Source organism: Embiotoca jacksoni, unplaced genomic scaffold (genome assembly GCF_022577435.1).
Source record: "Embiotoca jacksoni isolate LCO1_2020_lvr unplaced genomic scaffold, fEmbJac1.0.p SCAF_6, whole genome shotgun sequence".
NCBI classification, from domain to species: Eukaryota; Metazoa; Chordata; class Actinopteri; family Embiotocidae; genus Embiotoca; species Embiotoca jacksoni.
The window spans coordinates 4,460,121-4,474,801 of record NW_027185414.1 but is presented as its reverse complement, the minus strand read 5'-3'; the positions used below and the strand labels follow the sequence as shown (position 1 = coordinate 4,474,801).

The 14,681-nt window shown below is 42.5% G+C and overlaps 1 protein-coding gene across 1 annotated transcript in view; it reads right to left on the bottom strand.

Annotated features, from left to right (window-relative positions):
- The window catches only part of LOC138213442 (synaptosomal-associated protein 25-A-like), a 41,902-nt gene that overhangs the window by 25,415 nt on the left and 1,806 nt on the right, over positions 1-14,681 (bottom strand). Inside the window, exon 2 of the mRNA XM_069174543.1 lies at positions 45-151. Coding sequence (XP_069030644.1) covers positions 45-116 — 72 coding nt within the window. The 5' untranslated portion in view covers positions 117-151. The remainder of the gene's footprint in view (positions 1-44; positions 152-14,681) is intronic.

Sequence of the window (14,681 nt, the reverse complement as noted above, 5' to 3'; positions counted from 1 at the left end):
TGACTTGTTTTTACAATAGTGTGTTTGTGTGTCTTCTACTGTACCTCATCAGCTACTTGGTCCGCGCGTGTCTGCAGGTCGGCCAGCTCATTGCGCATGTCCGCTTCGTCTGCCATGATGACTGTTGAACTTTGACTTCAAGCAAAAAAAACTGGAAGGGAGAGAGAGAGGCAGGTTAGTACATGAACAATACCACGACATCTGTGTGAAGATGCTTTGTACAAGAAAGAATACGATTTTGAAGCATGAACTGGAATTCAGACTGAAAACAGCCAACGGCGCAGCATTCAGGAAGTGTGTTGCTTTTTCCAGTCCAATCCAGAAAGTTGAGTTTGATTATAAGAGGCCAAAACACACAGCAGACGGCTGTTTTAAAAGCGCTGACGCAGGATTTCACAGCTGAATGAAGTTATCATGGCAACAATTATTTTACCTTTTGTTGCGACGACTCCAAACTAAAGATCATAAATGCAGTGAACACAGTACTGTATTTGAAGGAGCCCTCTGCTCTGTCAGCCAGCTGTGTTGCTGCCCTGGCCTCATTTAAATGAATGAAAAGGCTGCTTTTTCCACAAACACGTCAAGAAAGGTCTGAAGGCATTTATGGCTTTGGCCAAAATCATCATTACTCAATAAAACGTTGTACACAGTTTCTTTCTCAGCCAACACACCAAAAATTGCACATCTCCATTTCATGGTAAACATATGTAAATAAAATGTGAATTTTTGGAAGTTCAATTTACTGTAGTGGACTTAATTATCTGTTTCTTAATCTGCAGCTACAACAGCCCAAATGTTTACAGTTGTTCAATGAGAGAAAAGCCGGCCAGCATTGAGAGAGAGAGGAAACTCTTTCATTTAAATAGTGGGACAGCGATGCACATTTCCCTTCTGGAAAACACTCATAGTGCTGCTCCAGGTTGTTCACGTTAAAACTCCCTGACAAAGTTGTGAGAGTCATTGGACTCTTGTCTCTTGTGGATGTATTGTTCACCCCTCCACAGCTGAGAAGGGAGGACATGAAGTTGTGATGTCAGAAAGGTGAAGAAGGAGGAGGTTTCTGGAGCTGTTTATCCAGTTCTCTGTCAGAAAATTTGTTCTGATGAAGCACAGCGAGACATTAAAGGCACCACAGTTGTGATTTTTAATTAAGTTGATCCAAAATGCCCATTTACACCTGTTATCTATTATGCAGTCTGGATCCAGATAATATATGTGAATAAGGAAAAAACCGCATGTTCATTCAAGAAGTTAATACACACAGATGCAACCAGACCACATTCGAAGCTGGTCAAACTCACATTGTGATCAGATATCAACCAGGTGTAAACATAATGCCGACAGCATCAACACTCCTGAAACTCAGTCCCACATGTTTCTTCCTGCCAACTCAAACAAGCCCAACCGAAGCTGCAGCTACCTTTAACATGATCTCTTCAACGGAAAAAATAGATCCCATATAAAAACACTGCTTCCCCTTGAGCTGGGACGTGTTTGTCGACAAGCCGCCTCATTTATTTGCAAACTGAGATCAGGACAAGACACATTTTAATTCCAGATGTAATTGCAGACCTGCGGGTTGGATGTTCGTCCACGTACAGATCACGTGTTGGTACCAGGTGTGAATAGACAGAAACAGAACAACAGAAAGGAAACAAACACAATACTTCAATCTCTCTTTGATACACACTCTGTAGCCTCAAAGTGTCTTTCAGGAAAACACCGAGGTGCTTTTTACTATTCAGCTGACTTGATGAATTCTGAAGATCACAAGTTAACACACAGATCAGTGCAGGCAAAGTGTTACGGGATCCTGGGAACACACAAACGAAAGAATATTTTCTGATTCTGACACCACAGTTGTTGACTTGACCTTAAATTTAAGGCAAATTTCTTACGTCATGAGGACAAATTATGCACAATTAACTACAAATACACACAATCCTACATGTAAGAGGACTGTACATTGTGTTTGGTCACGGACATGCTGCTGCTGCAGACGCCCTGAGGTCAAACCTCCTGAACTTCCTCCTCAGCAGTGAATCAAGATGTTAGAAGAAAAACATATCAGGACAGAGACAGGAGTCTATTTCTGCTGCTCTGATGTGCTGCCAGACAGTTTTTCATAAAGCCACACACAGCAGAGCTGCAGGTCTGATCCATGAAAAATGGATGTTGTTGTTACTCTGCAGTCTGACGGAGTGACATCCTGCTGCTGCTGCTGGTCGGGACGGAGGTGGCGACGGCTGAGAAGACAAAGGAGAGCAGCTCTGACTGTTTCCTTCACTGGCTCTCTGAATAATTAAGTCTTTAATGAGGCAAATAATCTGATCTGGTCCAATCAGACCTCATTTGGGAGTCTAATGCCTTTTAGTTTCTATTGCCCGAATCTAATGAAGAGTTTTTGCTCTGATGTGGCTTGATGCGGATATAAATGTAACCACCCAGCAGCTTTCAGCTCGCGGATCATTAAAGCTTTATGTAATCTAATCTACTGCAACATACAGTTGCAGCAGAAGCAGAAGGGATCGAGGGCTTCTGGACCCAATCAGGAACTGAGGTGGTAGATTTTTATTAGTCTGTCACAGCAAAATGATATTTCTAAAACATCTTTAGTTTATATTTGTGCTATAAAATCGTAATGATCAGAGCTCACTGTAAATTGCTTTAAGGTGACATCATCAAGACGCCTTTGCCGTGTGTGGATTTTGTTATAAAGCAAATTCTGAAGCCTAAAAAAAGTTCCTTTTCCACCCGTCTGCTGCCTCCATCAATCAGAGCCTGTCACAACATCTCTGAGGTGAACAGACACAAGGTCAGTTTGAGCAGCAGCGGGCTGTTTGATAAAGTATCTCCTTGTTCTGCCCCGCCTTCTCTCCGTCCGTCTCGGCCTCCATTCCCGCGGAGTCGTCACGCCGGTTAATAATTGAACATGTGCCGGGAAAAGAGATGGAGGAGAGGACGAGGAGGAAAGAAAAAAAGAAAGAAAGAAAAAAAAAATGGACCATTTCAAAGTACCTCTCTCCCTCTTTCATGCTCTCTCTGTCTGCTCGGCCCGGTACGCTGTTGCGCTTTAAAATATTTATGTTGACATTTCACATTTCAGCTATTTGGCTGGTGCAGTAATCCGCCGCTCCTGACGATGAGTGCAACAGCAGAATAAACGTGAGTTCGCAGATCAGCAGCATGAGGCCAGGTTCATGTTATGAAAGAGAAGCACGCACATGAAGTCAGCAGAAATCAACAATGTTTTAGGAGAGAAACAGCTCAAGCAGACTGTTTTTAAAATGAAAAAGACCTGCTGACGCTCGGGGACAGATTTGTAAAACTGTCCGTGTCCATTTTCAGCACACTCTTTTAATAACTCGATGAAATATGTTAATTTATTCAGGTTATAATTTCATTTTTCTGCTCCAATTTGAAGATGGATCTGAAGTTCATCACATCCAAGGTCGGGCTCACTTCAAGCCCACTTGTTGACAGCGTTGCCGTGGTTGTGTTGTCAATGGCAACAGTACTGTTTCAGTGATGCATGTTCATAACGTGCATAAAAACTCTGCACTCTTATTGTACTGAAATTAAACATGTCTGAAGTACATTTGCAAACCATCAACAATAATAATCAATAAATACTCGGGCATGTTGCTTTGTCGATAACTTTCCGACCTGCACTCTCACATGCTCTGTTTTTCCTTTTCCTGTTGCTCCCCTCTACATTCATCTTGCCAGCGTCATGTTTGGCCGTGTTATTGATCACTCGCTGATTGCTTTTCTCTTTGCAGTGGAGATGTTGACTCACACACACACACACTCACACACACACACACACACACACACACACACACACAGCTTCTTCTTCTTGTTTCCTATTGTATTGAGTGCGTCCAGTCTTTCTGTCCTTGTGTTTGTCATTCTCAAAATTACTCTTTTAAGCAGTTAAGATTAAATTTGTATCGACAGTTTAATCTTCTCATGGAACCTGTTTTCAATTAGTCTAACGTGTTTTGGTTGTTGTCGTTGATGTTGTTTAGACTTCATGTCCTATAAGACGTGAGTGTTCCCAGCGCTGGTTCCTGATTGGATAATTATTGGTCACCTATGACCCTGAAACAGCTAATGTTTTACTTTCTTCCAACCCCACCTGTTTGAGTTCGGCCGTGACTGACCTGATAAACCACAATTACCACTCTGTTCATCCGTTTAGCTCCATGTTAGTTGTTGTTTAGCTCATATCTGTTTCTCGTTTGACCAACAGGAATCTGACCACTTTTACTACAAACAAATACGATTTGTTTGTTTGTTGTCACAACGAGACGTTAGGTGTTACAGCTTCTCAGTCTACATTGTGTTGACACAGAAAAACTGGTGAAGACAGGAATGTTCAAAACAGTTTGTTCCATGTCGGCATGATGACTTACTGATGTTTAGGAGGTATCATGTTTACCATGTTCAGTATTATAAATAAGATTGCTAACTTGTGCTGATTCTCACTAAATGCAGAGTAGAGGTGAGGCTGAATGCTACAAGTATTTGATCGTTAATCAATAATGATCCAATCATGAGTCACCAAAGTTTAGAACCACCACAGTTATTATAATTCACCCTGAGGGCAACATTCATTTTTTGAGCCGTGACCGTCATGACCGTCCATCCAATCTACGGAGATGTTACCGACTGGACAGACTGACTGAACAACCGACTCTGCCACGTCAACACTTTTTTATACACACACTACGATACATCCAGGCTCCCAAAGTTCACCACGGTCATTGGGATTCATCCTGCCTCATGTCAGTCCCTCCAACAGCTGTTAAGATATTTCTGCCCAGACCGAAGGAGGGCCAACCAACTGGTATATTTCTGACCACATTGGTCTTCAGGGTTCTCAAGGGGGAAGCGCCGGTGTCGGCTGGCGTCAGACAGCGGTGGACATTCAAGACAAAACTGAAGAAGACACTGAAAAAGTTATTTTCCCGAGGAAAAAAAATACTTTTTGTCAACAGTAACAACAACAGTGTCAATTGGTTAATTGAGTCCCTTACTTTTGAAAGAAATAATTAGAGACTAACTAATTAAACATTTTTGATAACGCGCACAATACTGGCTGAGCGTTATCTGGGATCTGCTCTCAGCTACAACGGTGTGTTTTTGCTCAGAGGTCCCGAACATGAAACAAAGTCAGAGAGAAAACTGTGGAGTGACTTCATTTCAATCAACAAGAACTCAACATGTTTTCAGATATGTTTGATCACCCTACAGCCGACAGGACAAAATAATGCTATCAAACACAACAACCAACTTACCTACATACATAACAACAAATCGGATTAACTGTCAGTCTGATGGCAGCAGATCAAATTCCTGAATATAAAAAAAACAACATAATACATAAATGAAAGACATCACTGAGTGGAGTGAATTATAATATCCAACAACTACAGTACAAAGACGGACCAGCTAACAGCAACACAAGCATTAAGTCTGGTGGGTGGACATCACTATTTTCCTCTGGTGTCACTTAAAAAAAAGAAAAAGAAGTTTTAAATACATCTACTTCCAGTCAGCATTTTCAATGTTTTGCTTCACTAAATGCAAAAGAAAAACACCTCTTCACATCATGTCTTTTTTTCTCTCCCCTCCCTCTACGTCCGTCCATCCCACTCTGAAAGTCACTTCCTCTTTAACATGCTAACTGTGTTTCACAAACACACAAACACACGACACGCCTACAGCGGAGCTGACATAACACGAGGTCCGGCCGTCCCCATCCCCCACCTGCGGCCCTGCTGCCCGTCACTCGTCTTGATTGACAGCTGCTGTAAGGCCTGAACTGCCGGGCTCAGCCCAGAGAGAGATTAAAGTCAGCGGGGAAAGAGGATTTAGCCTCCACTGTTTTCTCTCTGACACACTCTCTCCTCTGACTCTATCTCCTCTCTCCTGCTTTCTTTGTTTCGCTTCGCCACCACACCTTCTCCGTCTATGAATATATACACTGTATGTCCAGGAAAGAGATGTTGTATATAATGAAGGGTTTAGGAAATAACACAAACTATTGACCTGCATTAAAATGTATTTTCTTCTCATCTGTAGCTGACTGGTACAACACAGACGTGATCCAGGAAAAAAAAAAAAATTATAATTAGCAACAAATCAAACACAACAGCGGAGCATGGACTTGAAGGGAGACATGAAAAGGGCACCAATGAATTATTGATGTTAATATTAATAGAATTAATCCTAAAAGCTATTGAAGGTAGAGGATGAAACAGGAGCAGATAAAAACTTGAACATTTGGACCCGTTACTGTGACAAACGTTCACGTAAACTGTCTGTTGGAATCACATTTAATCTTCATCCTTCTCAGTGAACAGAGAAAGTCCAGTCGCTGATTTGTCGTCTCCTACGTCTGTCATCCCGTCTCTCTTTTCCTTTTGTTGGTTAAAAACCTCTGAATCTGTGTCTGTGGAAGCTCTTCTCTGCCACATCAATCTTACTTTCTCTTTCTACCATCTCATGTCACTTGAACTGTTTCAGTGTGTTTTAAATGTGTTTCATTGTGTGTATGAGGACGTACAACAGAGCAGCAGCGTACAGTTCGGGCCTCACAGCTCCAGAAGGGAGCTGGATTAGCACCGTCATGATTAACACAGCAGCTACGCAGCCCAAATAGTGGAAGAACACAATGACAAGCTATTTCAGGCAACAAAGAGAAATCCAGTTAGAGAGTACAAACAGAAAATCTCACTCTGAAAACACAGCGAGTGTTCGTGTGAAAAATATATTGTTAACAGGCTTCAGTAACGAAGGAGCAGACAGCAAGTTCACCTTGAAAATATTTCACCTTTGCTACAATAAAGTTCACAATTTATAGTTTTCTTTCACGATGTAGAAGCTATTTGTTACGTACTGATATGACTGATACTGACAGTACTGCAGTTTTCAGTTACATTCATTTCAGGTCTATAGCGTGTGTTTTCATTGTATTAATGCTTCAAGGTGCCTGACGTGCAGTGTGTTCAACTCAGCGCCAACATCAGTTGTGGAGAGAAACTCTTGGGGCAGAACGTGGGAGTTGTTGGGAGTCTACTTTTCAAACTCAGGATGGCATCCTTATTAACCCTTTAATCACCTCCTCTACCAGGGGTCAGAGCACATTTTGATATCATAACTTAAAATATTGTGATGTCTACCAGATACAAATGAACGTGTGCGCACCCGGGTATCAAGCCAAAGTGTGTAAGACACCCATCAGTCCACCAGATGATACCGAGTCAGTTTCACGTTGGATTCAACGAGGCGTGAAAAGTGAGGTGCCTTAGATTTAGGCACTAAACACAACATGGTTACGGTTAGTAAAAGATCATGTTTTGGGTTGAAATTGCAATTTTTACGAACGTGACACCTAAGTTAGTTTACGTAAGTTATGCAAGTTATGATACAATAAAATGGCAACTTACTTACATTACTGAAATGATCACAATGACTTTTGCTTCCTCGTGGACTCAAGCACCGGCCTCCTGTTTGTTCCATCCAGTCACCCCCGACCTCCAACCTACGTGGAATTTATCACTCTTTGTACTTTGTCACGTGACCTCCTTCCTCAACCCCGCCACCTTATGCATGTCTCTCTTACACCAGCGGCACAACACACAAAACATCAGTATTTGATGTTGTGGGAGTGAGAACAGGTTGGTCACGCGTGCGTGTACTTTTCACGCCTGGGCGAGGCAAAACGCGACACTGACACAGTCTCCTCTGGTGGATCGAAAGGTGTATTACACACTTTTGCGTGACACCGGGCTCGTCAAGATACAAATGACTTCAATGAGTTAAAAATCTCTTGCAACACTTTTACCCACAGCCGCCTAAAAAAACCCGGAAAGTATTTCTGTTCACCTGAAGAGAAGAAAGTGAAGACAAATCCTGATACATGTGAGAGATGTTATCAAAATACTAATATATGTTAAGTCTCCTTAATAAGAAATGATGTACAAACACCTTTTATACCACCTAGATGAAGGACGAATGCCTGAGAATGAATCACTGCAATGTCTTCCACTACATGCAGCACTAATACAGGAGAGATGGAGGAATGAAAAGATGAAGAGACTCGTGTTCAGCATCCTCCACTGTAGCACGCTGTCAGCCCGTCGCGATAAACTGCCTCCACTCTGAAGCGAAAAGACTGCCATCAATCACGCGCTGTGTTCGTTTGAGATTAACAATGTTCGTGAAGGAAATAGGGCATCGGGACACTGTGGCTGCGCCGAATCTCACAGTCGGGGAAACCAGGTCAGTTTGTCAGTTGTTTAGCTGTACGTTTCTCACGGGTTTACAGAAGCACTAACCTAAATCTGGGAGATTCTTTGGATAGCTGGTGTATTTCTCTCTCTCTCTCTTTCATGCATTTGTTTTTGCAGATTAGTGAGAGAGGTGGGAAATGAGACGGTGACGGGAAACCAGCGTTGCTATTTCTGCTGCGCTTATCTTTGTTTGTGTAATTATGGGAAAAGCTGTTCTTTTTGCAGGAGTGAATTACACAGAAGTGAACTCTGGGTGGCCACTGGGTTTCTGGAGGAACTACACTTCAATCCTTCCCTAATAATCCAGCATGAAGGAGAAGTAACAGAAAGCTGAAGAAGATTTAAACACAGAGAACTTTCTGTTCTCTTTCTCACTCAAGGTAACAGAGGTGACAGTAATAATTATGCAGAGAGAGCAGGAATCTCGAGGAGAAACATTTAACATCCTCATACTCCCTCAGTCCCTCCTCGATCTGAACCAGACTTAACCTGTCTTCCATCTTTTCTATCTTTCTCCATTAATTCCTATAATGTAATTATATATATTAAAAAAAAAAAAAGATATGCCACCACTTTTAGCCTTCTCTTTCCTGTCCATGTTAACTGACAGTGGCAGACACTGCAGACCCACCATGTCACACTATCAACAACAGTGTGTGTGTGTGTGTGTGTGTGTGTGTGTGTGTGTGTGTGTGTGTGTGTGTGTGTGTGTGTGAGAGAAGGTTGACACTTATCTACACTGAGAAGCTGAAAACATCTTGCAGGGAAAACTGGGCCAAGGACAAGAAGATGAGCAGCAGCAGGGCAGACAAGAGAGAGAGTGTGTGTGTGTGTGTGTGTGTGTGTGTGTGTGTGTGTGTGTGTGTGTGTGTGTGTGTGTGTGTGTGTGTGTGTGTGGGAGGGTTCAACATCTTACCACATCAAAGCAGAACCATGTTTTATTATTCACTGGATGGAGCCAGGTCAACATTACTAATGCAAAAACTGTGTGTGTGTGTGTGTGTGTGTGTGTGTGTGTGTGTGTGTGTGTGTGTGTGTGTGTGTGTGTGTGTGTGTGTGTGTACAGTGTGTACAGTGTGTGTGTGTCTTGGGTTCCAACCTGCTGACACTTTATATATCACATCATCTTGATATAAATAGGTGGATATGAGACACAAGAACCAGTGGGAGTCCAGCAACATGTTTGGATTTGCTGCTCTTAAACCAAACTAGAATTATTTAGCTGAAGCAGTACTCAGCGTGTTGAGTCCTTTATGGTCCGATCATCATGAGATGATTTTATTTGGTCAGTAAATCAGCACCTAATGATGGCATTGTGTGAATCATAACTACACTTGCATTGTGCAGGTCTCAGTCTGCGCACACACACACACACACACACACACACACACACACACACACACACACACACACACACACACACACACACACACACACACACACACACACACAGAGGCTGATACCCTCTGGTGTGTTTGTTTTTTGACATGTTGCTGATCAATTACTTGAAGCTCATGCAGAAACAATTTGTCTTATAATTTACTCAATGTATTAAAATACACCATATGTTATTACTATTGACCAAAATGCATTAACTTCATCAAAAAATAGTTTTTTGTTTAGTGCAGTTTTCCAGTGCACGAGTGCACACACACTGAAACCTCCGTGCTGACCTATAAGCAGTAAATGCATGTGCAAAGATGTGACCAGGGCAGAGAGCATAATGGGAGCCTGAGGGTAAAACTATTCAGATGCTTCTCCCACCACTTTATGCCTGACTGCTAATATACAGTACCATGCATGTACCAACATCCAGTACTCTAACATGCTGTACCCGTCTAACACACATGCACAACTCGGACATACCAGCCAGGGTCTATTAATACTACTAAAGTATTATTCAAGTCATTAATTCAATAATGTCAAAAAAAATAACTTCAAATAAGCAAAGAGATTCTTTAAAGGTGCATATGTAAGATGTTTTAGTTCTTTTTGGGAGTGCACTCAGTCCAATAGGAGAAGAAAAGGAAGTAGTGTATTCTAACGTTGTTGTTATGAATTAAACTGTAAACACTAAGACGGCTGAAACTCGTAGCAAAACAGAAGCGGAAGTGGAGTTAACGTTGGTGTTGCTTTGCAGCTGGACACAGCTGTCGTTGAGTGAAAGAATGAAGTTTGATGCTGAACTCTCAACCTTTCTTGTACACTGCTGAGGAAACAGCTGTTCATGTGAACGGTGGCTATGTAGCGATAACTTATAAAGACAGTTAACTATATTATCTATCGGATGTTCAGACCATTGGACGGACCAGGAAAAGTCCCGGTGGGCAAGTGGACCGCCAAAAACTCTCAAAACTCTCTGTGCGCCTGACATTCAGGGAGCACATGAGAGTGTTCTGCTGGCGGTCTGATCCCGACTGATATGTCCAGGGCTGAATTTGTTTTCCACCCCACCTCTGTACAATGTCACTGACAGTGTTGATATGTTTAGTTTTTGTTAATACGCCGTTCAGACCAGTTAGAATTGCAGCATGTGATGAGCTCAATTAGCTCATTATCTAGCTATCTACCAAACTGAGGCCACTTTAAATCGTCAACAAACCAGACATATCACCCTCATTTGGACAATTAAAAACAGATCTTCGGTCCAGCTAACGAAAACACAACACGTACCGCCAACATTTCAAATGCTGTCGACATTTGGTCTCGCTAAAACAGAAATAAGCGTGCTATAACCAAAAGTATAGGCTTAATTGATCGTCATTTTTTGTAGCTCCACCCACTGCATAAAAAAGCAAACTATGAGCTAATGACAAACTTCTGTAACTCTGACGGCAGACTGAATGCTTCAGTGACTCACTGTCACCTGCAAAACGCTACTTAATTTTTACAGACTGCTCGTTTAAACTATTAATTGCAAAAGCATAATTATATAATTACATAATAAAGACATTTTCATGTGCAAATAAGTTCACATTCAATCCCACCAGTATTCAGCAACAAGGCGAAGCGAGGTTTCTACAAACTGAGGAAATTGTTCCTTTTAAACTCAGAGTCCTCAGAAACACAGGGATGATGTCAAATGTTCAGAGAACAGCTTTATATTCAAGCCTCCTGATTCCCATCCAGGTCGAGTGAGTGTGAATGGAACAAGCTGGTTTCCTGCCCACAGCATCGCCTGCCGTGACAATATGGCCGCACCGAATTAAAACATCCCCTATGGAGAGGCAGGAGGGACACACAGAGATAAATCTGCTGTGGAAAATCACCGAGGAAATCTGGAGGAAAGACCAATTCATCGGGAAAATGCAAAACATTAAGCGCCATTTAAGAAACACCAACAAAATGGACCTTAAAATCATGTTTATATGATCTGGTTTCCTTTATTTTTCACATTATTGGGGCTGGCTAAACTTTCTGGTGACACCGCGACGCCACAGGGGGACAAAATGCAGCTGCCACTCAGCGACGGAGCAAAGAGGTACAAGCTCGACCACATGGCAGCGAGGGCAAAAAAAAACGCACCATTTAAAGATGCCAGGCTCCGATTTTAACACCTTCGCCGTGATGGAGGATTACCAGACCCAAAACAAACGGAGGGTGCAGCTTCCCGACGGTCGGCCATTTCTGTCTCAGCTGAGCGGGGATGATGGAGCAGATTGCATTTCTGACATTTTCCCCGTTATATAATCTAGAGGAGGACGGGGAGGCAGGAAGCTGTGGCGGAGACACGCAGATTAAAGCAGAGAAATGGACGGATTGGGAGACAGACGTGAGGAGGCGGAGATGCCAGTCAGAAAGAAAGAAAGAAACACTTCAAACTTCCCATTGAAACGGGTTCTTTTAACGGCTTTGAGCTGATTCAAATGGATAATCACATCCACAATTTGCCACCTCCAGACATCTTCCAAAGTTTTATGATGTGTCAACTTTTACTGAGCCTGTCAGCATGTTGACAATGAAGTAGGAAGACAGAACGATGTGCAGCAGTGTGGGACGGACAGGAGATTCAAAGCAATCATCTGTGGCCTGCAGGGATAATCACTGCAAAGCCCCACTGTCCCATTCAATGAGGATAAAAACCCACTGGATTAATCTGTAGGCCTGCAGAATACACACACACAAAAACACACACATACACACACATGCTTCACAACACTTACATAACACATGGACCACTCTCCCTCTCGCTCTCTCCACTTTCCCGCAGACATGCTTTCGCTTTTCTTTCACTTTGGCAGTCACAATCTCTCTCTCACTTCTGCTGCCGCTAACACACACAAAACCTAGAGCACACACACACACACACACACACACACACACACACACACACACACACACACACACACACACACACACACACACACACACACACACACACACACACACACACACACACACACCACCTCCCACCCCCTCCTGTCCTCTGTTTCTTCTCCGCTCTCTTCCCGCATGCACACATTCAAATGGACACCTGTCAACATGCTGCTCTGTACATGCTGCTCATTTACTCACACATGCACAGTGCTGACAGGCACATACAGTACAATATATCCTAAAATAGATAGATGCACACATGAACACACACACTGCACTTACGTAAGACACACAGGATGATGAAAGATGTTAAAATATTATTTCTAAGTCTGCACACACGCACACTAACAACACTAAACACGAATTGTTTCTGTCTTTCCAGATGTTGTTGTTGTTGTTGTTTTTACTGATGTGCATGTTTTCAGTGCTGCAGAGTTATTAAGGTTTTAAAGGCAGGAGAGGAGCAGCTCTACAGAGTTGCAGCCACCACAGGAGTCGGGTTACTGCAGATCCACCAAGTCATCCTGATCGATACGACGGCATCATATCGCAGGTTCAAACATTTCAGAAATGATCTGATGATGGAGCATCGATATCAGAGTACAGAGGGGTGTGTGTGTGTGTGTGTGTGTGTGTGTGTGTGTGTGTGTGTGTGTGTAGGGGTTGGTCAGAGCTACACCCTTATAAACTGAGGTTAGTTTTGCCCTCAGAGCTGATAGAGAACAGGAAGTGTTAAAGGGACCTTTGTAAACAACATTCATTATTTCTCAGCCAAGCACATGCTGTGTATTCTTCATGTCTGACAAACTCATAAAACATTTACAAAGCTGATTGTTAAAAGTATCTGAAATTGTGTGTTGTTTACATTCATGTTTACTCCTGAGCCCTTCTTCTTTTCTGTCTTATCTGTTGCTTTATTTACACATAATTGAGCAGAATAAAGTGGAACCAGCAGCAGGAACGTGTTTCACATCTCCAAACAAAACAGGAGCCACCTTGTAAAATGCCCGGCAACAACACTCCACATGGGGCCTTTAAGATGTGTTAAGTTGCCAGAGATGAAATCGGGTTTTGCCAGTCAAAAGTAAGCAACAAGTTTGGTCCCAAGTTAAGCTCCAAATTCTACATTTTTTTGTTTCAAAACAACAAGTAAAATTCCATCTGCTGGTTTGCACAACTCTCTCTGCTGCTCGCGCAAAGTGACGGCTGCTGCCGGATTGTTTCGATATACTGAAAACTGCAGAGTCGGGGGAGTTTTTCTGAACTCTAAATAAAGTGACAAGTCAGTGGAGTTAAAACCACTTTTGTTTTAAGCAAGTAAAAAGTCATGTGACTTTAGCACACACCTCTGTAAGTAGCCCCAGCTGACATCGCTCTAAATACAAACTGTGTGGGAGAGACCAGAACATCCTTCTAATAAACATCTGCCCCTCAGAGAAAAGACTGAATTACCTACAAGTCATAAACTGTGACATTCATATAACGTCTATTTGGAACATGTTTATCCAAAACTTTATCCAAAAATTGGTTAGGGTTAAAAAAAAAAAAAAAAAAGAAAAAGAAAAAAGGCAGCACTTGCCAGAAAATACAAATGTGAGCTCGCTGCTCGCTTTATTGCTCAAACTTAATGAGTGAGCAGCAAGAAACAGAAGACTGCGATCACAGCGCATCCTCGCTCCACATACTGCTGCCTCTCTACCAGCTTCAAAGATGATTACACTGAAATTTAACACGGACAACAAGATGAACTGACAACAAGGGGAATAAATTAACGTGTGTGTGACTGAAAGGGTTGAGTGTGTGTGTGTGTGTGCGTGTGTGTTTTCACTTGTGGTAATTTCTCACCTTTTTGTGGGCAGGGTGTGTGTGTGTGTGTGTGTGTGCGGGGAGTGGGAGGGGGGTGGGTAAGTGTCAGTGAAAGCAGGAGCCATTTTCTCAGCAGGGAGCGTGATTATTTGTGCACCCTGGGTTCATGCTCATCATATCATTTCAGCTCCAGAGAATCAGAAAAAAACAAACCAGCCGTTTCTCCTGCAGCCTGAACAAGCAGCTAAAAATCAC